Source organism: Chondrus crispus, genomic scaffold (assembly GCF_000350225.1).
Source record: "Chondrus crispus Stackhouse genomic scaffold, scaffold_487, whole genome shotgun sequence".
NCBI classification, from domain to species: Eukaryota; Rhodophyta; class Florideophyceae; order Gigartinales; family Gigartinaceae; genus Chondrus; species Chondrus crispus.
Genome location: NW_005179392.1, coordinates 14,340 through 38,639, shown reverse-complemented (window position 1 = coordinate 38,639; position 24,300 = coordinate 14,340). Strand labels below are relative to the sequence as shown.

Genomic DNA, 24,300 nt, shown 5'->3' with positions numbered 1-24,300 from the left:
GGGCCATGGTTGAAGTCCGGCACTATCGAGACAGTGCACAGAGCATCTTCTTTCAGTATAACTTTGTGCACATACGTCTCGGCTTCTGTGAAGTTCCATCTAAATGTGGGACACCCATAATTCTGCAGGGTCACACTCGTCTTCCACTTAAACCCTGCAGTCTCTGGGGGTTCGTTGAAATCAATACGGTGCAATAATCGAACAAGAAGCGCCACATTGTCGCGAAGTAGACCAGAAGAAGTGCAAGGGTTTTCAAAAATAAGCCTAACCTGACCAACTTTGACTTCTTCACCCTCTAGGAACTCGATGAAGTCGAACCAAGGCTGACCAAAGAAGCTTCTACTTGCCCTGACAATCTGTATCTTACCCTTGATGCTCTCTGTAATTTGCTGCTGGTCAACGAATTCGTCAGGATTGAGCCAAGGAAAGCGAGCGTTCAACTTGAAGTGTGGCATCGCGATTACTCTCTGCACCGGATCCATTATTGGCCTCCCATGCTCCGCAGTACATGATGCTGATAAAAGCATATCATTAAACGCAGACGTAGTAACGCCATCGAGGACGTCATCTAAACTTGAGTATTTTCGTGGTATTCTGGACAATGAGGCATTATCGTCGTCGGGATCCGTCCTGGAATTAGGAACTACCGGGCCCTGGTGAGCCCTATCACAAAAGTTGACGTCGCTTTCCAGAGGGTACATGAGACTCATGACCCCAAGCTCTCGTGCACTTGAACGTTTTGCCACGACTCCCTCTGCATCGTCACGTTTCGATGTGCGTCCGAAGTGCGCTCTTGTTTGCACGTGATGGGATTCTCCTGCTTGTGCGTCATAGTTTGACAACAAGCCCCCACCCTTGATGTCCTGTCGCAAGTGGACAAATAGTTGATGTGCCTTTAATGTTCCCGGCTTTTAGCCTTCCCCTGCCTGAAATTGGCCTACAGTCTGATTTCGTGTTCTTCCAATGGAAGCTTCATACTTCGCCATCATCAAATCAATGCGAGAATCTACCTCGGCCTCTAAGTCGTCGTACATGAACCAAGGCACGGTATTTATCCTACGAACATAGTGATGCAGCTGAAGGTAAGATAATATATACTCCAGGAGAGCGACCATCGCATCTGCAGTCTCCTCATCTCGGTTTCGCACCGTGCCATGCAATAAAAACGGAAGCACGCAGAGGGAAGATTTGAATTGAGTAGCGTTAACGTTAGCGTGCGTCTTGGATATCATTAAGCCCATCGCCGGCAGTCGAAACAGTCCGTCTGACACGGATCTCCTGGGCAAGCCAGACTGCCATCCGTTTGCCGTATCAATGATGGATGTAGCAAGGGATTGACCCCGAAGGACCGCAAAGTAATGCTCAATTGATTGAAGCAGAGTTTGTGTGAAGCCCTGGTCACAGTTATGCATTTGCTCAAATCTTTGCAGACAACTGAGACCGAACGGCTTAGAAACACCTACCAGTTGTTCTGCGGCATTCAGCGCATTTTCAATTTCATATGAGTCCAGGTTCATCTCGAAACGAGTCAAGAAATTGACGGAGGAAGCCGCAGGCTAAATTTTACAAGAAACGCATCCCGATCCCGTTTTAATGGTTTGCGTTCGATCTGATTGTACCAGCTGAGAATCCTTGAGGCACTTCTAGGAACCGCGTCTGGCGGATATCTTTCATCGACGTTTGCGAGGCTTAAAAAGCAACGCGGACAGGGAAAGGCAGTGTTCAATCCATACTTGACTGACGAAACCATTGCCATCTCTGGGAGGTCTGTTGTTACTGAAAAGATAAATGGTGTAAATTGTCGAGTTACCCCATCAGGGAATCTGGCACGAAGACATAGGGACTCTTTTAGGGGTTCGAGCAAAAGCCCTAACGTTTCCTGCAATGCGGATGCTCGTGATAAAACTTTGTGATTTCGTCTGATTTGCGTCTACCAGTGATAGACACGTTCCGCACCACTGGCAGAAAGCCGACGTTTACAGCGAGTTGACGGCGCACCGATCGAGAGAAACATAGAAGATACATGACGATGGGGTACATTGAGCGTTTGTTCAAGCGTGTCACGTTGGCCTTATCGATAAAAAACTGAATTGGCATAAACATATGACTGCTCTTTCCTGCCCTTAAACATAATGCACGCTGCACATACATCAGGTCATCGGCTGAGTAAAAGTCGTCGATCCGTCGTCTGCCGTCCACGTCATACACAAAGGTCGGGGTAATCTTTTGATTACGGCTCCAATACGAGATGGGGCCATCATATGTGAGCCCTGCTGTCTCAATAATGTGCACAATAGTGTCTGGCAGGTTGCGAATGTATGAGTAATAAATTGGAATATCATCTCGAACAGATGTCACTGCAACTTTTTTCCATCTCCCTGTCCGCCGCAGTGCAAACTGCAGCCTTTGCTCGTGATCCTCCCAAAAACTTTTGGCGGTTCTCCATTTGCGCAATACTATACTATCCGTTGCCAGGGAGTTAAGATAAGCCGAAGTTATTTTCTGCGACAACCCCTGCTTCGAAGGCCCACAGTTTAAAAGAAAATCTGCCGCTCTATATTCGAGTTCAGATACCTTTCCAGCCGTGTAATCCATGCCCAAAGACCCATCTTCCGCGCAAATTCCGAGATCAGCGTCATCCAAAACTGAAGAACTGGATGCAGCTGAATCCCAAGAATCATCGTCGGCAGATTCAGGGTCCGACTCCTGTGATCCCCCTTCGTAACGTTCGTCGTCACTATTATCGGCGTAGCAGATGTCGTGTTACACCATGACACCTTGAGGATCTCTGTCTAGTTCAAGGTGCATAGGTATCTGCGATTGCATACTGGGCATTGCAGATTCGTCACAAATGCCCAGTCGGTTTTCCAAAATATTAGCCGCTTGTACTCCTTGATGGTATTGTAGTGTGGCCGTTTGGATGTGTTCATGCTGCCTGGTTCGGACTGCCAAGCATGTTGGCAGGTGGCGGCTGAAGTTCGCTCTCGTCCAAAACAGCTGCCCACACAGACACCGTATTTCATTCATAAAGTGATGGTTCGTTTGTGAGTTTTGTGGCAATGATCTGGACTGATTGGCGGAGGCTATCGAGGGAAGGAAAGGAAGAGGTCTGCGTCGTCCACTTCACGTGCGAAGCACGAGGGAGATTGCTCTTCTATCAAGGAAGCATTGAAACCGTGCGCGTCCAGAAATGTTCAAAGGAGACTCTCGGTGCGGTCAAGCCCGCACTTGCGATGAGGTGACGCACAAAGCGTCGTTGTTGTTATCCATCTCATACTCATAGATATGATTAATTTTTTGTACACCTGTATGCGGTACAGTGTAGGGGAGACAGCATGTATACAAAGCTGTACACAGGCCGCAGTAACGCCAGCACGGAGGGCGATCCCTTATGCCATGTGGCAAAGCGCAACAGGCCCCAGCAGGAACAAACTACAGCACGGTCCTGTGGAATTCCTGTATGAAAGGCCTACAGACGCCGGCAGATTCTGTGCAAGAAATTGCGATGTACATTCCCCAGCTCCTCCCCTACGATTTGAGGCCGTGAGAGGTGCGGGGTGTCAGAGTAACTGACTAGACGAGTAGTCACTGTAATTAGCTTATCATTATCAATTCAGGTCAAACCATGTAGGCTACATTTAGCTATCAACAATAGAGTCCCTTAAGGACGTGCCACCTACAAATTCTACCTGTTCAGGGTGTAACCGCTTAGAGACATTTTATGGGTGGCGCAACCTCCCTTTTATGGTAGTGCGCCTACTGTTACTGTAGAGTCAATAGGACTATAAAGCCAGGTCGAAGACGCTACTCGTCTTCGACCTCAGCACATTCGATCACCTGAACCATCAACCCGACAACCCCGTCCATTGACCGTGCTCACCGTCCGTAGCGGTTCTGAGGCAATAGCCTACCGCTCTATCCTCCCCTCTGGTAACTCTAATTACCGCCCCCTTTTTGTCATACCAACCACCCCGCCGGACCGCCCCACCCGGTCGGTCTCCCGACACTGATCAGTTTAAGGGACCACCGCCCCCATTTGGTCCTGCCCCGCTCCGCTGATAAGACCTGCCTTATTATACCGCCGATTCAAGCTCTTTGCGCATCGTTAACAAGGCCGCCTTATCTACTTCGCCGAATTGGAAATCAAGAACTTTTTTAGAAAACCACTTTGTCCCTAACTTTTATTGTCATTACTACTGTATAGTTTGGCAATAGAGGTTATACATTTGGGCGTACTGTAAACTGTACTGTACGCCTGGCACAATAGTGCAGTAGTTTATGGCACGCGTAAAACGGCCTAGCAACCACCCCGACGTAATTCGGGAACGCCGCATCGCCGCCGCCAAAGCCCGCATTTCCGCCGCCGTATCTCCGCCGCCGTATCGGGCTACTGAGTCTACGCACTCAGGTTCGCCGCCCCGTGTCCGTCCGTCAAGCTCGCCGCCCCGTGGTCGCCTGTCCTCCTTCGCCGAGACGCCGCCCGTCCTGTACTCCTCACGTACTCCCCCGCGCTACGAGACTACTCCGCCCGTATCTCCCGTCGCGCGCACGGACTGTATTTCCGATGCTACGCTGTTTTCGGCGCCGCCGTTGGTCGACATAGAGGCCATCGAGGCCTCTGAAGAAGAATCTTCGACCCCCGCTGCGCCTTTGTTCGACCTCGACGAAGGTCGCGCACTACATATATTTCGCGTTGCGACACAACGCAAGCATCGACGAGCGAATCCGCCCCCTCGCCGCCCACGCGTGTACCCCTGCCACCCCTGTGCGCGCACGTTCCCTAGCTATAGACAACGTCGTGCGCACGAGGCAGGTATCGGCTATCGTCGCTCAGTAGCAGCTGCTGCGTATCTTACTGCCCGCCTGACGTGCCACGTGTGTGACCGTCGTTTCGGAAACGGGCACGACGCGGAGCAGCACTACAGTGGGACGATACACCACCGTGCTATTAGAAAAGTACGCCGCACGCGCCGCTCGAATTAAAGTTTAACCTTTTACTTGGCGCCACTGTAAACGGACACTTGTCCCCACAAAACCAACCGTGAACAGACACTTGGCCCTACAAAACCAACTGTAAACGGACACTTGGCACTACAAATCCAACTAAAAAGGGACACTTGTCAGACAGTCCCGCGTACTACTACGGGTACAAAACACCACACGTTTACACGTAGTACACTCGGCACGCTACTACAGGAACATTTTTCGAGGTTAACATTCGCGTTTAGCCCGGATCCATTTTAATTATTATTATGCAATAATTTTTAATATGGCTACTCTAAATGGAATCCGAGATGCTTTGTCAAGCTATGACCCGCGATCCATGATCCAATGCGATGTCAAGGCTACGATCGCTCTCCATGTTATGGCGGACCCCCAACCTGACCCAGATGTTTGTGTTAGTAACCTCCGTGCAGACCTTCCCCCTGAAGTTCTATACTCAAGGGAGATGTTACGAGGCCCTACTGTTCTATATCGCCTTATTCGAGACTACCTAGTGATTAAGGGATTGTCGTACACCGCGCACTCCTCCACTAACCGCATTTCTCACGGTCTAGTTAACATGATCTATGTGGACAATGCAGACCGTATGCTTGCCAACCAAAGTCTCACCAGCTCCTCCATTGGCTCTACACATGGAAGCCAGCAATCTTTCCCTCAGTCCCACGACCCGCCCAACTCCAAGATTGCGCACAACATATCGTCCCGATTCAAGAAGGACGACCGGTACACCGGGAAAATTGGGGAAGATGTTCAGGATACAATCAGCAACTACCGTGATTGTGCTGAGGATTTTCACCTCAGTGATGAGCAAATGCTTCGATTCTTTCACAACGTCTTTGATGGAGAAGCTAAGCGATTCTACCGCTCCCACGTTATCCGCAACGCGCCAGACTTTAACGCAGCCGCTTCACTCATGGTTGCCGAGTTTAATAGTCTTACGAGACAGAATAGGGTTCGCAAACTCCTCCAAAACCTCCGACTTTCGCGAATTATGGAGACAAAACGAGTCCCTGTCTCAGAAGCATTGGAAGAACGTGAAACAATCACAAAGTATACTCCACAAGGCCCTCCAACGCACCAATCGGAGCAAGACAAAACTGAGTATTTGCACGACGCCGTAATTGGAGTCGAATGGGCCAAGAGCGTGTTGACTCAAAGTTTGGCTGCCATACCTCCTTGGACGTTCCAACAGCTCTATACTGCCGTTGATGCCGCTTGGTTACAAGAACAGAAGCAGAAAGAAGGGCCCCATCGTGATCACAATGACGTACACCGTAACCAACCAATGCCTTTAATCCCTGGCATTCATTTTCAGCGTCAGAACACGTATGGCATCCCCCGCCGTCTGGGATTTGCTTCTTCCAATCCCAGGACGCCTTATCCTCCCCGACCTGCTTCTTCCAATCCCAGGACGCCTTATCCTCCCCGACATGGGAGTCACCACCAAACCATGAATAGTGCAGATCGAATCGGAACCATTCGCGCTTGCCACAACTGTGGAAGTAAATTTCACCTCATTCGGGACTGTCCCAAGCCCTTAGCTCTTAGGAAGAATGTCAGCCACATGTTACAGACCAGACCAGCGAAACGCATCCTCTACGAGCTATGCCAGCAAGCCGAACATGCCCTAGGTACGAATGAGATCGATTTCACAGCTTTCGCAGACGAACCACAACATGACCCCGGTGAAGTGATTCTCAATGATTTCACCTTCAACGATGATGACGATGTCGCAGATCAGGCTGTGACACATCATCAAGTCGTACACACGCCACTGAAAGAAGAAGAAATACTGTGGGATACTGTAGATAATCTAGATCCAATGGATTTTTGAGTAGCAGCAGTCAACACCCGCAAAGTAAACACATTTTCTTTGCCACTGTCTGCAGTAAGAAGCGGTGTAAGATCAAAATCACCCGCCGATCTAATCGAGCTCGCAGAACACGACTCCATATATATCGGAGGATACACAAAGAGATCCATACTGTATTCCACACCAACGGAAGGCGTAGTCCTCCACATGCCAACACGCCCAATCACAAGCCGAAATGGGATGGCGCATGTCTCGATACTGGTGCCCAACGAACCGTCATTGGCCTCGCACAAGCCAAAGCGTACTGTCGCTTCACTGGCACCAAATTCAAGCCCAAACCCAGCCCCATTCACTTCAGGTTTGGCAACGATATCCAATCATCCCTTGGAACCATGAACATCTCTATTCCTATTGCTGATAGGTACCTTATTCGTGAAAACGTGGACATCGTCAAGGCTAATGTCCCTTTTCTTATTGGACTTGACCTCTTGGACAAGTACCACAACAAAGGAGCAGTGACACAGCGGGAAGGGAATACAACTAGGAGCACCACAGTGTCTCGAAAGAGAGATCAGGGATCAGTCAACTCAACAAGAAGCAGAAAAGATTAGTTTATCACCAGCAGAGGCACAGGCCACGAAGAACAGGAAGCTCAACGGTCACAGTCGAGCTCACTTGGGTCCTTGCCATCACAACAATTGCGTGATATGTTGTACCTAAGTAAGGAGATAAACAACGGATAACCGAAGACAAACTGGGATACCTAAGAACAAACCATGATAGTGATAGGAATTGCGTCAAACAATCCCGGTAGGATTGTATAATTCGCTCATAGATACTCCCTGACCACAGAACAAGTCCAAAGTGTAACCTACAATATCTGACACGTTATGGTATAACCACAAGATGTGGTGGCGGATGTGCGTAGTGCGCACTTTCACACTCATTCTCTTTTGAGTGATGCAATCACCCAAGAAATTGGGAACTCTCACGATGTTGAGATGCTTCAAAGTCGATGGGAATGGTGCCAGAAAACATGAGAAGCTGCAGTGTTTGACACAAGGGACTGTCCGGTTTGGTAATAGCATCAGCTGGATTTAGTTTGCCTGGGATCCAGACCATGCGATTGATCTTGCGAGTCTCAAATTCATAGCGTATCAGGCTGACATCAGCACGGATGGATTTGTCTGTGGCATTGCGACAGGTGGAGAGCGAATCATACAAGTCCTTTGTATCAACCACAATGACAAGCTCAATATCCAAATTGAGTAATGTTCTGTACGCCTGAGTAAGCGTCTTTCCTTCGTCTATGGCTGATCCTGCAGCAAGGGTTTCTGCGGCACCGACTGACTTTGTCGGCCTTTTTGACTTCTGCGAGCACCATCCAAGAGTGTGGAATATGGAGTCAAGAGAAAGTTCTCCAATCACAAGTCCAGAAACATAAGCAAGTTGCCCGTGATCGTTAGAGCGTGCAGCATCGGAAAATACAACAACTTTGAGGGGATAGGAACGGGTATCAGATGGTCGTTTGAAAGTAATCGTAGAACCAAGTTTCTGAAGCTGTCTCAGCATGTTGCATTGGAGCACAAGGTCCTTGACGACGGGTGTAACCCTTCGCTGTTGTAGGTAGCTGGTGGTGAAGGCACAAAACGGACTGGCACTTGAACCAATGAACCCCAATGATCCGTTCAGGGAGCTAAAAGAGAAATGTTCGACAGCATTGAGCCTTTGTTCTTGTTGCTTGCGGCGTAGTCTAGAAATCGGATGGGGATGTAGAGAATCAAGCTTTACATCTCCTGAAACATGAATTGTTCCGTCCTCTAGCTGTGTTATGCTCAGTCCGAAAAATGAGAAGGTTCCTGGACCACGTACAATTGTACCAACGTTGTACTTTGTAGAAACTTTTGCTACAAAGTCATCTAGGATTTTCATCACAGACGATACAAGAATATCATCAACTACCTTGACTGCAAGTGAATGAAGTTGATTGTTGACTTTCTTATAAAACAGCTGAGGTATGTAAATGACCTGGACAAATCCAAGTTCCCTGAGAAAGGTGTCGCTATGATCTTGCCACTTAGCATTGGCATTTACAAGACCATAAGCCGCTGTCAATAGTAGCCAGTAGAACCCTTTCTTCGTGCATTCACCAGGAGGAACAACGTACACATCACGTTCAGCAGAGCCAGACTGGAGAAAAGCCGATTTGATGTCAATCTTGACAAGAGACCAGTTGAATATTACACAGATAGAGAGAAGGATACGAAGGCCAATAGGCGGACAAGTCTGTGCATCAGTCTTGAGGTGCATCTTGTCCCTATCTTTGTTTCCATGCGGTGCGATCCTAGCTTTGCATAGGAGAGATCTGTCGTCAAGAGTTATTATCTTGTAAAGAACATGGCTGGTGATGACATTTGAGTCTTTCGGAATCTTCGAGACATGTATCTCCATCACCTCTTTTTTGAAGTTTTCTTCCTCCTTATTGTATGCATTTTCTGTCAGAAAGGTGGGAAGTCCTTCTGCTTGGTGTAGAAGGAATTCTGTGCTGAGAAATCGATCACGATACAGTAGCGCCGCTGCCTTTTCTGTACTTGTGAGTTCCAAACCAGGGGAAAGCTCCACGTCGTATGTGTGGAGTGAGGATTGACTGCGTGTGGTCATATTGTGTGTGCTATTAGCGGGATGGGGGGCAGTGGGGCTGGAGGTGGAGGGTTCATACAGCAAAGGATCATACGAAGAGGGAACTGCAGGTGCAGCGCTCGAGGACTCAGATGCAAAGATGCCAGATTGTTCATCATCAGGATCAGAGCGCGGGTGGGGATCACAATGTTCAATCTCAGGCACAGAGGCGACATGAGGATCTGAATTAGGATCTGTTAGATCTGGATCTGTAGATACAGGAGGCAGTTCATTGATCGCTGAGTCAAGCGAGGAGTCAAGCACATCAATTGACTCTTGTATCGCCAAAGCGAGTTCATTTTCAGGGAGGGATGGACGGATGTCCTCCAGAGCTGCCTTGATTTGCCTGCCATTGGCACCAGGAACAGTGACGGTACGAGAGGAACAATCATAAGCCAGAATAGGCTTGGCTGCAGACCAATGTCCGCGTTTTTCGTTTTGTAACTTGATGTAGACTTGAACAAGATCGCCTACATGGACGTGTTTGTCAGTTACAGCCTTTGAACGAAGAATCAGGGTAAGCTTGCGCTTGGCAAGAAGTTGATCATGGGCAGCAACAATCTCATCAGGGATCATCACTGGATACTGGTCTGAGGCAATAGGGCGGGTAAAGCCTTTTGCTAGCTCATGTGCAGACATGATGTCACTACCATATAGGTCGTTCGAGATTCGGAGCGCTTGGACAACGAGGAGAGCGGAATCAATGTGCTCGTTAGCAGCAGAGCATAGACGCAGATAAATGTCTCGAATAAATCTATGCTTCGATTCTATTACATTCTTATTGTGTCTCCGGGGCGGTATCGGCCTTGACTCAACTCCTAAGCAGGTAAGATATGAGGTGAACTCAGTGTTGTTAAACGCTTGATCAAATAGGACTGTCCGCGGAGTCCAGAAAGGCGTTATCCAGTGCAGTTCAAAAGATGTGATAGACGCTTGCATTGTCGTGTTTGTAACTACACATCCGGCGGAGTATCTTGTCACGGAGTCCATGCAATGAAAGACTTTATGTGAACCGATGAATAGATGGTCAACACAAACTAGCTGGTTGAAGTCCCTTGAGATTGAGCTCAGCGAGACGGGGCGCTGTCCTTTAGGTTCTTGGACAGAAGTGCATGAAGTACATGTGTCAAGTACAGTAGCAAGGTACTTGCTTACATCAGAGCTCCATAGACCATTGCGGTCCAAAAGTAGCTTGATGTCATGATAGTTGGAGTGTCCACAGACATGGTGATGGACCTTGTCGACAATGGCTTTCAACTCAGCCCATGGTCGCTCACCATGCGTAGCAGAATGGACATGCAGGGTAGCACAGTACAACCTCATGATAGTGTCTGGGTCAGAAGGTTTACCCATTGCTGAATGGACGAAGATTTCATACGGGAGGTAGCTATGAAAGCCACGATCGTGGATCGATATAGAAAGACCATCCGAACCCGGCAGCAGTAATGAGTTAGAGCCGATGTGCTCAATGTCACAGTGTCGGGTGACATTCCTACCAATGATCCATTGGGATGAGCCCTCAATGACAAGGTGGCGGATCAGGACTGGGGCACCTTGATCACTTGTAGCACATAGAACAACGGACCCCAGGATCTTGCGAGCTTTGCTAGAATGTGAACCGGAGCCATATTGCCATAAGGGACAGCTGGCAACTGAATCAGGTATCGGTTCATAGACATGATCCCAGAACGGAAGCAGGATTGGGGCAAGAGCATCAAGTTCTTTTACCCCGAGTCCACTATACGGAGCTCCATCATCAAGCAGAGGTCCGGAGTATGAGACAATCTCATGTTCGGGAGAAGTAAGTAGAGCCATATTGAAGGTAACAGATTTGGCTGCCTGCCCACGAGGCGCCGTGTCAGGCTCTGGCTTCTTTGACAGGGAATGATATTCCCCATCAGGACCATGATCTTGGGCCCAATGTCCCTTTCTCTGACATTTACGACAGGTACTACGGGACTTGAGATCTGCGAGTTGCTCAGGAGTCAATCTGGTTTTAGTGCGTTGACGTCGATGACCAGGAGTACTGGCAGAACTTGCTCTCACTCCACGAAATTGGGCTGGGGTCTCGGGTAGAGATTCGGTCTTGGGCCTGTCACACTGACGAATTACAGATGCTACTGCATTGTATTTGATGGAAGAAAGGTATTCGAAGTTGCTTGCTTCAGGTCCGAACTCATCTGAGCGGGGGGCTGTAGCAGCCAGGACAGAAACCCTCTCACTACCTTCTATGTTGCAATTAGAAAGCAGTAGAAAAGAGACAAGCGCTTCAGGAAGGCGTACCTCTTCTGACTGTGCACTGAACTTGGACACCTGAGCCTCAAACCGGGACTCAAAATTTTGGAAGGATTCATTAGCCCCGCGTTTCGTATTCAAAACTTGAAGAAAGAGCTGGTATATGGTGCTGACTACAGCAAGCGGATCGCGCCTGAAGACGGCATTAATTATAGCAGTGACACCAGAAGTAGACTGCGAAGTATCTGCGGGAATCTTTTTCGAGAGGTCAAGAGCGCGGCCAAACAGCTGGGACTGTAACATAATTCCTTGCAACTCTGAAGGAATTTTGTTACTGTTGGTATCAGGGAGCTTGTCATGGAATAATTTCCACAAAACAACTGCATTCTTGTAGGGCTCTTGGTCTCCTCTGCCGTCGGTCCACGGAACATTACGGAAATCCCAAGAGAACTTGGGGCGTGAGGGTAGCTCTGGGCCCATAACAACAAAGGAGCAGTGACACAGCGGGAAGGGAATACAACTAGGAGCACCACAGTGTCTCGAAAGAGAGATCAGGGATCAGTCAACTCAACAAGAAGCAGAAAAGATTAGTTTATCACCAGCAGAGGCACAGGCCACGAAGAACAGGAAGCTCAACGGTCACAGTCGAGCTCACTTGGGTCCTTGCCATCACAACAATTGCGTGATATGTTGTACCTAAGTAAGGAGATAAACAACGGATAACCGAAGACAAACTGGGATACCTAAGAACAAACCATGATAGTGATAGGAATTGCGTCAAACAATCCCGGCAGGATTGTATAATTCGCTCATAGATACTCCCTGACCACAGAACAAGTCCAAAGTGTAACCTACAATATCTGACACGTTATGGTATAACCACAAGATGTGGTGGCGGATGTGCGTAGTGCGCACTTTCACAACCACATGTTCATTGATAGCGTCAACAACGTTCTCCGTTCCCCAAAGCTTGGACTCGACGTGCCCCTTCAGCGTAAGCTGGGTCACATCTATCTGGAATGGAACCAGTCATTCAAGACTCACTTCACAAAGGCCGAACTCATCAAGCTCCACCGTGGTTTTTCTCATCCCACCTCAGAGAAATTGATGAACCTACTTCGCCTTGCTCGCCTTTTTGAAGCAGATGAAGCCACCAAGCAGTTTTTGGAATCTTTGCAAGCTGCTTTTGACACTTGTCAACGACTAGTCCCCACTCCCGTACGCTTCAAGGTATCGCTACCGAATGAACAAGAACTAAAGTTCGGAGACGAGCTGTCTATTGACTTGATGTTTTTAGATGGAAAGGCAGTGCTTCACGTCATCGACACAGCCACTAGATTTTCATCGGCCATCTTTCTCGACGCTCATGGCGACACTTGTGGACAAAGCGTTGAAGGTATCTGGCTAGCCTTCGTGGAAGCCTGGTGTACCATGTATACTGGCCTCCCTAATCGACTTCGCGTTGACCAGGGATCCGCATTCACTTCTGACCGATGGCGCGAGGTAACTTCACAATCTGGTATCCAACTTCGCATATCTGGTGTAAAAGCCCATTCCTCGTTAGGAATTGGCGAACGCCTTCACGGACCGCTGCGAAGGATTTATAGAAAAGTACGAGCGGACTTCCCAGACGCTTCCCCTATTATTCTTCTGAAAATTGCAGTGAAAGCAATGAACGACACAATCGGAGAGAACGGTCTAGACCCTTCTCTATTAGTCTTCGGAATTGTTCCACGCTTCCCAATCATAAGTACGGAAATACCTTCGCAGCGAGAAAGAATGCAAATTCTTTCAACAGCGCAGATGGAAATGAACGCAATCATCGCAGAACGACGTGTACTAGCTGCTCTGAATCGAAACATCCCTCCAGCCTCCGATCGTGTGTACAATCTTGGAGACGATATTCTAGTCTTTTCTGAGCAAGAGAAGCAATGGATCGGTCCATTCCTTGTTTGCAATGTTCACGGGCGAATGATAACTGTTCAGAACGGCGAAGGAACATATCGACAAACGTTCAACGCCTATCAAATCAAGCCATACTACGCTTCGCCTGAGTCTATTCTCCACCACCAAACTGCACCATTTCGTAGTCGCAAAGCCCAAAATTCACCCAATAACGTCTTCCTCACTGAAGTCATCCATCCAAATGACCCACGTGCACAACTATTTGATAAAGCTAAGCGAAAGGAGATAGAAGGACTAATTGAACGAGATACTTGGAGGGTTGTGCTTCGCAATGAAGTTCCGGACAACGCAAACATCCTAAATGGACCCTTTGTCCTTGCCATTAAAGACTCTGGAACAAACAAGGAAGTTTGGAAAGCCGATACGTCGTACAAGGCCACAAAGACCAAATGAAGCGATCATTCGTTCACGACACCTCAACGGCACGGCAGTTCAGTGTCAAACTACTTGTCGGTCTAGCCGCCCTCTTCAGCTTCAGACTTTTCTCCACCGATGTCACACAGGCATACTTACAGAGCGCAGAAGAGCTTTCCCGTGATGTCTACATTAAACCATCATCGGAATTCGAACTGAATCCAGATCAGCTCCTGAAGCTGCTCAAACCCTTGTATGGACTAGCCGATAGTGGTGACTACTGGGGTAGAACATTAAAGAATCATCTAGAGAAGGAACTTGAGATGAAGCCCAGTGTAACAGACGCCGCTTTCTTCTTCAAGCGCATTGGTGAGAAGCTTGCTGGTCTCTGTGCCACGTATGTAGATGACTGTCTTCAAGCTGGCACTGACGAATTCTGTCACCAGGCAAAGTGTGTCGAAAGGAAGTTCAAATGTCGACCGAGAGACTATGACAATGTCCAGTTTGCAGGCATCAAGATAGAATCCACACCTTACGGGTTCGAAATTCATCAGAGACACTATATCTCTAAGATCAAGAAGATCAATAGGGACGCCTCCTTCAAAGGCTTCCGTTCACTTCGAGCTCAATTATCCTGGGCTACTCAGTCACGCCCGGATATTTCATGTGCAGTTGCACAGGCAGCCCAGGTTACGGAAGATCTTTTCAACTCGGACCCCAAGAAGCATTGTAAGGGACTAAATTCAGTTGTAAGCCATATACTTACAACTACGGGTCAAGCGCTTAAATTCCCTAAGCTGGACCACAGACGTCTTCGGCTGCAGGTCTATTCCGACGCGTCCTACGGAAACAACCTTGACGGATCTTCTCAGTTCGGCTATATCATTTTCCTTGCTGACGACAACGATAGATGCCAACCACTATTTTGGTCTTCGCACAAATCTAAGCGTGTTTCGAGATCTGTTCTTGGCAGCAAAATAATGGCCTTAGCTGACGCGTTCGATATGGCTTTCGAGATGAAAAACGACATTTGCCAAATGACATCGCTCGATATCCCGATCGTAATGCTTACGGATAGTCTTTCTCTCTTCGATGTTATTACAAAAGCAAAGATAACATCCGAGAGGCGACTAATGATCGATGTTAAAGTTGTTAAGGATGCGTATCAAAGAAATGAATTAGGCGCTATTGGATTCATTCGTTCTGAATACAACCCTGCAGACGCATTGACTAAGGTCAAGAAAAGTGACATACTGAACAAGATACTACGAGAGTCAGTTCTTTCACACCCTATTGAGCAGTGGATCAATCGAAATTCGTGAACATGCACTGTCACGAAAAAGTTTGGGGAGTGTCAGAGTAACTGACTAGACGAGTAGTCACTGTAATTAGCTTATCATTATCAATTCAGGTCAAACCATGTAGGCTACATTTAGCTATCAACAATAGAGTCCCTTAAGGACGTGCCACCTACAAATTCTACCTGTTCAGGGTGTAACCGCTTAGAGACATTTTATGGGTGGCGCAACCTCCCTTTTATGGTAGTGCGCCTACTGTTACTGTAGAGTCAATAGGACTATAAAGCCAGGTCGAAGACGCTACTCGTCTTCGACCTCAGCACATTCGATCACCTGAACCATCAACCCGACAACCCCGTCCATTGACCGTGCTCACCGTCCGTAGCGGTTCTGAGGCAATAGCCTACCGCTCTATCCTCCCCTCTGGTAACTCTAATTACCGCCCCCTTTTTGTCATACCAACCACCCCGCCGGACCGCTCCACCCGGTCGGTCTCCCGACACGGGGAACCGTTCCTGTACACACGCTTCTGTAAGCCAGTTCGCATTTGGGGGACTACAGCGCTCACTCGTTGGTATCTACACTTTTTTTATTATTTTTTATCATCTTTATCACAGGGTATCATAGGGGCATATCCTAACGCATACGGTAGATTTCACGCTTACACGTGGAGTGGGTGGACAACGTCTGTGGCATGCGCTCATTTGGTTGGAGAATTTCTTCCACTTGGCGCAAATCAAGTGGATGATGTGCAATCAGTGGGGACCAACGGTTTAATCTATTCAGGTCTGCTCACATTTTGGTCCATTCACAGACACACGATTTCCGTTTACCTCACGCAAACTCAACCCCCAACCACCGACAGCTCCATGCTTTCCGCATTCTACATCACTTCTATCCCATCTTAGGCCACGTTCCTCATTCCACGGGTGTACACCTGCAGCTGTGGTGCTAGAGTCCGTGTCTTTGCTTCATCAGACTGCTCTCCTGTTCCAGCAAAAGAACCACCACCTCTCAGGTAACGACAACTATCTCCATTTGCCTTTAACGACTCGAAAGATGAAGCCCACGAAAGTTCCTCCCTTCGACAACTTGTGCATCGGCGTCTTGGAATTGCAGGGCGATTTTGCAGAACATACTGACATGCTCCGCCGCTGTGGAGCCGGCAAGGTCGTCGGCATTCGTCTCGCCGAGGACCTCCACGACCTCGACGCTCTCGTCATCCCAGGCGGCGAGAGCACCGTCATCAGCAAACTCCTGGTCGAGCAAAACATGATGAAGAGAGTCAAAGCCCTCGCCAAGGAAGGCTTGCCCATGTTCGGCACCTGTGCAGGCTGCATAATGCTTGCCACAGACATTCAGCAGCGACCAGAGCAGCCGAGAATTGGAGCCCTCAACGTCACCGTCGACAGAAACGCATACGGCTCACAGATTGACTCGTTTGAAACCAAGGTCAAATCCGAGTACAAGGCCTTTGTTCACGGGCCGCCATTGCACGTTGTTCACATCAGAGCCCCGGCAATTGTGGACGTGGGACAAGGCGTCGAGGTGTTGGCAAAGCATAATGACCGCCCAATTTTAGTCAGGCAAGGGGGGATGCTTGCATGTACATTTCATCCGGAGTTGACGAATGACTCTAGGGTCCACCAACTTTTCCTCGAAATGGTTCAAGAACGAAAACAAGCCTTGGCATAAGCCTTGATTCTCTAGTAAATTGGCTTCCACATGGGACATTTGTGCAGAACGTAATGGAAGCCAGTTTCACTTCTCCTGTCCCTCTTCAGTGGCCTCCAGGTCCGGTTCACGGGAGTCATCATCTCCCCTCTTGTCCAGGTCCGGTAGCTCACTTTTTTTCTCGACATGACCCATTAGAAACTCTGCAATATCGCTGTGTTTCGCTGAACGAGCTTCGTCAAGGGCGGTTTTTTCGTATTTGTTCTCTACGACTGCCTGAGCATTTTGTCTGATTAATTCCTTCACGATTTCCAGCTGACCAGTCAAAGCTGCATAGTGCAGTGGCGTAGAGCCGGAAAGGTTTGTGACGTTGATATCGGCCCCATTCCGAAGAAGTACATGAAGAATATCCAGATGGCCATTTGCAGCGCAGAAATGCAAGGCTTTGTTTCCTGAGATGCTATCTGCAGCTCCGACGACGGCGGGGAGGAATCTTGCTAACTCATTAGAGTCGCCTTTGTATCTTCCCAAGATTTGCTCCACATCCCTCACGTCCCCAATCCGAGATGCGTAGCGCAGGTACTCACCGCTGGATGCTACCGTAAACGCTTCTGCTGCGTTGTCGTTGTCACCTACCGCAGTGTCCGCCATCCGTAACCACGCCCGATTGAACGCGGGTGAGAAATGAGAACACTCTGGCTAAGCTTCAACCCTAGATGATGGCGATCAGGAGAGGTTGACTCGTGATGTCACGAGTCTTCCTTGCGCACCAGGCAGCGCAAGGCAGAAGGTGATGGGCCGATGCAACCCACAACTTCGCCAGATGATACGTCGATGATGGTCCTACTATAATGTCACGTCGTTGGAGACGGCGCGTACCGCAATTGCGGAAATTTTTATTTTCAAGTTTTTCTGTTTTGCCGAGAAACCATTACAGTATTGCCCTTATCCACTGTTGCGTTCTCATTGGTGCTAATGGGTTCTAAATCCTTGCTAAGCTAACGCTTCCGCCTCCTTTCGGTGCAGAATGTACGTTTGATATGATTTCACAGTTTCCAGATTACGAAGGACGACAAGAACGGGATTTCGTTCTTTCAAGTGTTTGCAGAGTTGTCAGTGCGCCAAGCCGTTGATTCTTCTGGGGGTTAGTTTATATATATATGTATGTATGTATGTATTACTAAACGTCATCTGTTTGCGCAAGAGCAAGTGGCACTCTTTCATACGCATGTTTCCATATCATTTGCATAACTACAAATGAGCCACATTTTGTAAGTCTCTGTTGTATCGGGAACAATACCCACGTCACTCTTCTAGGGAGGTCGAGACCAGTGCTCAAGCATTTGAATCTACACTGACTCCGAGGGACATTTGGGAGATCGAAGGAAACGCTAGTGGGAGGACTGCATAATCTTTTAATCTAAGACAAAAACTAGTTCCGGCCCTGACCTTCGAGCGCAGCATCGAAGGTACTACAGTGTAGCAGCAGTGAGGCGAACCCCCAGGTAAATGCATCTGAGAAAGAGCACGATTATCGGCCATACTTGTATCTACAGTGTAGATACATGTAAATTCTGCGTGTAGAAGGCAACTGCGACCAAACACCTTGTTCGGCATACCCCTCAACAGTTTTTTGGATTCTCTTCTTTCTTGTGAATCGCACATTGAATACAGAAGCATACGTGAATGGGCTGCTGATGGCTTCTGATGCCAACAGCTACAACTCAAAGGAATATCTTATGCCACTATCAGTCATTCAGATATGTAGTAGATTACTTAGTTCCGAGCACGGCAGAAAATGGGTACCTGCGCAGTTGTGGCGAGCGTCAGGTTGGCAACGTGCAGCCAGTAACGTGTTTATTGTCCATTCACGGTGGGTGTTATAAGCGAATATAATATACATTAGAACGGGTTTTGGGCCTAGAGTTGACGTAGTTGTATGAGGTGACATGCCACTCATCGATGACTCAAATACTGATAGTTTCCGTAAATGAACCATTTCTACTTAATAAAAAGTTCAAACGACCGATGATGTTATTCTCTCTCACTTGCTCCTCAAGAGTATTCCCTAACAAGAAATTCATGCAATGTCTCCAGATACGTAGGAATATTCAAGTATCGTAGCTACATGCCGAGGATAATCCACCAAATAGTGGAACGATTCCGGAACAGCGAAAGAGCGTAATGAGCAGAAGTCTGAAACATTGTGTACTTCGCATGTCTTCAATCCGTCACTCGGAGAGACTTGTAGCGTTATGCGAAGCGCAGCGCGAAAACCCCGCGTACATCACCAACGAGAGCCAGCCTCGGGTCTCGACAAAGCACGTTCAGTTTCGATGAGATCCTTGATGAGCAGTGGGGGTTCCAAGCCCCATTTCTCTGCCCTCTGCCACCTAAACAGTCTGTCAACCCCGACAAAGGGTCCGTAGGTTGGGTTGAGGTCGAACAAGCGAAGAATATCCTCAATTTGGTCAGAGGACAGCTGTGAAACATCGACTTTCGCCCGGTCAGCAGAGGCAATGTCCGGCCACTCTTCTAACTTTGGGGTAGTTGAGGAGTCGTCCGGGTTGGTGGCTGGCTCGGATTTAAGAATATCCTCGATTTGGTCAGAGGACAGCTGTGAAACATCGACTTTCGCCCGGTCAGCAGAGGCAATGTCCGGCCACTCTTCTAACTTTGGGGTAGTTGAGGAGTCGTCCGGGTTGGTGGCTGGCTCGGATTTTGGCTTGGTTGCCACTCTCGGCGCCTGAAAAGGCTTTTCGATGCGCACAAACTTGTCCATTGATATTGCAGAATTCTGTTCAGTGGCTTGCGATAAGACGAGTAAATGAGCCAAAAGGAGAGACGGCACCCGACAAGGAAGCAAGACAAGAGAGAATGCCAGGGCGTTGTATAAAGGAAGTAGTCGGCTATGCTTGAGTTGAGTACGAGCATGGAATGCCTATATGGCGCGAAGCATTGCCACTGGATGATTCCGAAACGGTCGCCGAGGACAGCTCAGTGCTGTTTTGAGTGATATTATGTGAATATTTTTTCAATACTTTTCGAGAAATAGGTTGCACTGCGCTTCGCCTCAGATTTTTTTTGTGCACCAATAAGCGCTCGTACTTCAGCGAAACCAGCAATGCATGCGTGGCTTGGGCTTGCCGTCAACAGAGCCTGTTGTCCAACCACAACATTATCTCCGTCGGCCGTCGGCACTTCGCAGCTTGAATTCACCTGCGCGCTATTCGTCCGAGAACAAGGAGGGCAAGACGTGCGATTCTCCAGTGCAAAAAAAGCGTATTGCGAAGATGCCTTCCCAAAATCAAATCGAAGAGATGTTGCTATCCAGGACGTCTCCGGTTGCGGCGCGGATGCGCGCTATCTTCGGGTTGAAAGGACTGGATAACTCGGCTGCCATCTCCGCTCTCGAAAAGAGCCTGAAGAACGATTCCTCGGCCTTGGTACGACATGAAGTCGCTTATGTGCTGGGTCAAAAAAAGGCTATCTCCGCCCTCCCGACGCTGTATGCGACGTTGGAGGATAAAGGCGAAGATGTCATGGTTCGCCATGAGGCAGCTGAAGCGATGGGTGCGATTGGGGACAGTACAGCAGTACCGATTCTGGAAAAGTACGCTAAAGGGGACGATATTCCACTTGAAATTCGAGAGACCTGTGTGTTGGCACTCGAAAAGATACGCTGGATTGCTAGTGGCGGTGCCGGTGGACCAACAGGCGGCTACAATTCACTTGATCCGGCACCCCCAGAGTCTTCAGAGTCAGATATAGAGGAGCTGAAGAACACATTGTGCGACGGGAAACGTGATATGTTCAAGAGGTATAGAGCGATGTTCACGCTTAGGAACATTGGTGGGGAAAAGGCGACGCTTGCACTCTGCGAGGGCATGGAGCGGGAAAGGGGAAGCGCTTTGTTTAGACATGAAGTGGCATATGTTTTGGGGCAACTGCAACGCGAGGAAGCTGTGCCGACGTTGATCAAATTTTTGAAGGATGACAAGGAGGCCGATATGGTTCGACATGAGGCTGCAGAGGCGCTCGGCGCCATCGGAAGTAAAGAAGCAGAGGCTGAGCTTGAGTTATTCAAGAAAGACAAGGCGGACGTGGTAAGAGAAAGCGTTGAGGTTGCGCTTGACATCTCGGAATATGTTACATCTGGGGAATTGCACTACGCCGAGACAATCGATGCAACCAAGGCTTCCAATGCTTAGACAAGGCTTGTGTGAACGCAAACTGATATCGAAGTTGTTCTCATGGACGTGCAGGGCGCCGGTATCCGTCTCGCTGATGACATCCACTTGGACGCCATCATCATTGCGGGCAGCTAGAGCACTATCATGTACGCGCTCGTCCTAGAGACATGTCGCATGACATGACGCAGGGAGTGAAGGACCTTGGGAAGGCCGTCGTGAGGGAGGGCTTGCCTTTGCACGGTACTCGCGAAGGCTGCGTCATGCTAGACATGAACATGCAACGGCGATTGGAGCAGCCGAAGTAATGCCTAACAAACCCCCCGAGAAGCACTTGCGTGGGGGTATTCGGTATCAATGGACAAGGTAAAGCATGTTGTCCATTGAGTTGTTTGTACAGCACCGTATGGTGAGATCAATCCTACAAGACAGGAATTACGGGATCACGCTAGCATTGTTGGTTTACCGGATTTGTGGAATGTTATGGAGTGGTTGGACGAAGTAAGATGGTGGGTCACGAGAAGACACGATGGTTCCCCGCGGAGACAGAAGTGGAGTGGCTGTTGGTTCGCGGGTGGATGAAAGAAAGTTTTTTTAAAAACTTTCTTCAGCTCCCTGTCCCTACGTTAAAAACGGAAGGACAGGGAGCTGGGGCAGCGAGAAGGCGGTTCGGATTCGTAGAAAAATGACAGTGTGTCCGTTGCCCAGTGAATTCACTGGGCAGACGTATAAAGGGGAGTGCAACTTGCAACTTCCATGCATGGATTCCAGGGATCCAATATGAAGTCGACACGGATAAGCAGTCAGGCTGCGTTCGTCGCTGTGTCCAAAGGACAATGCTTTGTTTCGCTACCATGACACGGCGCAACGCAAGGTTCGGCAAAACGGATGTGATTGCATCACGACATTCGCTCATCGGGCCTTCCTCTTTTGATGTGTTTGGGGTGCTACTGCCCGCATGGTGATAGGGCAGGAGCGTAGAGGGCGTCGTTGGAGAGAAGGAAAAGTTTTAAAGGTCTGTCCCATCCTGGAGCGCGTGTGCTTGAATCGGCAACAAGGCAGAGTAGTGCAACATGGATCTGTTGAAGGGAGGCGACTTGCGAGGACCGAAACAATGCAGATTGGTCAAGCTGTGGCATGGGTATATCCCCAATGGAAACCGATGGGTTGCGAGCATACGCAGAAACGGTTGGACAGGCCAGGCAAAGTCGTCGCACACATGGAGAAAGAAATGATTGCACGCGTAGAATTAAGGAGTCTTTGAAAAGGTGTAACAACCTTGTTGTTAAGATTAAAATCTTAAGGCTTTAGGGAAAGCGGCCGTCACGTCGGCGTCCTTCTCACAATTCACGAGAATTCGATTGCGCGACATGACAACTCCATGACAGGCTCACATGCGTCTGGATGACGCCACCAGTGGACCACGTCGTCGTGCTTTCGTACAGTAGTTGCGTCGTTCCAAGTCGTGGCGTTCCAACGGTTGATATCTGTTCCACCACGCGGTGTTCCACCACGTGCAGTCAGCCACAACGGATTGTGTCAGCAACACTGCCCGCGGGCAGGATGTTTTTTTTTTTCTACAAATTTACGGCTTCAGGAATGAAGTTGATTCATCGTACCGACGTAAAAATCTGGGCTCAGCAGATCACTCCAGGCCCGCCAAGGCGAGGCAGGAGTGGATCCTCGTGGAAGATGGCGAATTTATGGCAAAGCTTCCGTAGCCGTTGGGGCGTGCGTGACGTCGGCCGCGTACATCGGGCCCACAGGCAATATGTGGTAAGACAGGGGCGCGACACCTCGCAGATGTCGCACGTGTACAAGACCACTGACCGGCCAAACTCTCATTCCGCAGGAGGATTCCGCAGGCGGACCGCTCCTGCGGAATCCTCTCCGTCGTTGCATGTAGTTCGTTCTTGCCGCACGGGTGCGGTCGTTGTGTCGCCGCCGAGCTACAAAGGCTATTGACGCAGCTCCATTCAGGTAAGCGAGCGGCGAGGCTTTAACTTGAGTGCTCAGCCACCAGCTTAATCGAGAGACCTCCTAAAGATCCGAGGCACGTACGCCTCTTTAACTTGAGTGCTCAGCCACCAACTTAATCAAGAGACCTGCTAAAGATTCGAGGCACGTACGCTTCTCGTCCCTGATACGGTTGCAACAGCCCGGGCTTTACCTACTACATAAACTTAACTAGTACACAACACCAAGAATAAGCTGTTTTGGTTCTGCTTGATAAGTAATTGTCGCTTACAATAACATATCTAACCAATAACACTGACACCTGAGTCCTTGGCAAGGCTAGCCCTCTTCCGATGAGTCTTCCTTCAGAAGGCGAGACAGGCCCAAAACGCTCTCGCGGGCTCTATCAAGGCATTCATCCCGCGCGCTTCGCGACAATGCATAGGTCCACACCATGGCAGAGCCACGAGACCTCTTCTCATGGTCACGAAACGCAACGTCAAACGCCGACTTGGTGATCTGAAATTCTTGACACTAATTCACACATCGAGGCTCGACGATTGCTAGCTGTCCCTCAGCACGCGCTCTAAATAGCTGTCCAGTGCCTTTCTGGCGAGACTCTTCACTTCAATGGTCTTCCTGACCATCTTGTAAGCGCCTGCCGAGTACTTGTACTGCATTCTGACCTTTTTGACGACAAAGTGCATGCCGTCATGCTCGACGACATCGCCGCAGTTTGTGTGGGGATCGAGCTTGAATCTGCCGAGGTACGAGGGGGGCGGGGAGACGATGGAGACGTCGAAGGGGAGGACGTCGCCGTTGGACGGCCTGCGTGAGGGCTTTCGGAACACGTTCATGCCGGAAGAGATGTCGTCGTCCGAGTTGTCTGGGGTGTCCGGGGCGTCCGACGCGGGCTTGTTGTCGTCGGAGGCGGTCATGGATGCGTGGGACAGGTGCGAGCGGCGGTGGCGGAAGAAGGCGGGCAGACGGCCCCGCGAGCGGCGCGGCGAGTTAAGGCACGGCGAAGGGAGGGTGGTGACTTGCGTCGGGAGGGGGCGGGCCGGGATGGTGACGATGAAGGCCGACTCGGCGGCGCGCACGTCGTCGGCCATGGTGTGCATGGGGGGATGGG

General features: G+C 49.3%; 6 protein-coding genes; 3 read left to right on the top strand and 3 right to left on the bottom strand.

Moving 5' to 3' along the window:
* The first annotated feature begins 16,491 nt into the window (after window positions 1-16,491).
* CHC_T00000298001 (hypothetical protein) lies at window positions 16,492-17,089 on the top strand. XM_005719325.1 is given in 2 exon segments: window positions 16,492-17,043; window positions 17,044-17,089. 1 exon segment carries the CDS (start codon window positions 16,492-16,494, stop codon window positions 17,041-17,043), a length of 552 nt encoding a protein of 183 aa, XP_005719382.1. The 3' UTR covers window positions 17,044-17,089.
* Window positions 17,090-17,109: 20 nt separating this feature from the next.
* On the bottom strand, window positions 17,110-17,673 carry CHC_T00000297001 (hypothetical protein). The gene has a single exon (XM_005719324.1). The coding sequence runs from the start codon at window positions 17,671-17,673 to the stop codon at window positions 17,110-17,112; it is 564 nt and encodes a 187-aa protein (XP_005719381.1).
* Window positions 17,674-18,855: 1,182 nt separating this feature from the next.
* CHC_T00000296001 (hypothetical protein) lies at window positions 18,856-21,599 on the top strand. XM_005719323.1 is given in 4 exon segments: window positions 18,856-19,538; window positions 19,674-20,150; window positions 20,151-21,233; window positions 21,234-21,599. The coding sequence occupies 1 exon segment, from the start codon at window positions 20,151-20,153 to the stop codon at window positions 21,231-21,233; it is 1,083 nt and encodes a 360-aa protein (XP_005719380.1). The 5' UTR covers window positions 18,856-19,538; window positions 19,674-20,150; the 3' UTR covers window positions 21,234-21,599.
* A 96-nt stretch (window positions 21,600-21,695) lies between these two features.
* Window positions 21,696-21,794, top strand: CHC_T00000295001 (hypothetical protein). Its single transcript, XM_005719322.1, has one exon. The coding sequence runs from the start codon at window positions 21,696-21,698 to the stop codon at window positions 21,792-21,794; it is 99 nt and encodes a 32-aa protein (XP_005719379.1).
* A 25-nt stretch (window positions 21,795-21,819) lies between these two features.
* CHC_T00000294001 (hypothetical protein) lies at window positions 21,820-22,068 on the bottom strand. Its single transcript, XM_005719321.1, has one exon. The coding sequence runs from the start codon at window positions 22,066-22,068 to the stop codon at window positions 21,820-21,822; it is 249 nt and encodes an 82-aa protein (XP_005719378.1).
* Window positions 22,069-23,250: 1,182 nt separating this feature from the next.
* CHC_T00000293001 (hypothetical protein) lies at window positions 23,251-24,280 on the bottom strand. XM_005719320.1 is given in 2 exon segments: window positions 23,251-23,731; window positions 23,732-24,280. The coding sequence occupies 1 exon segment, from the start codon at window positions 24,278-24,280 to the stop codon at window positions 23,732-23,734; it is 549 nt and encodes a 182-aa protein (XP_005719377.1). The 3' UTR covers window positions 23,251-23,731.
* Between the last annotated feature and the right edge of the window lie 20 nt (window positions 24,281-24,300).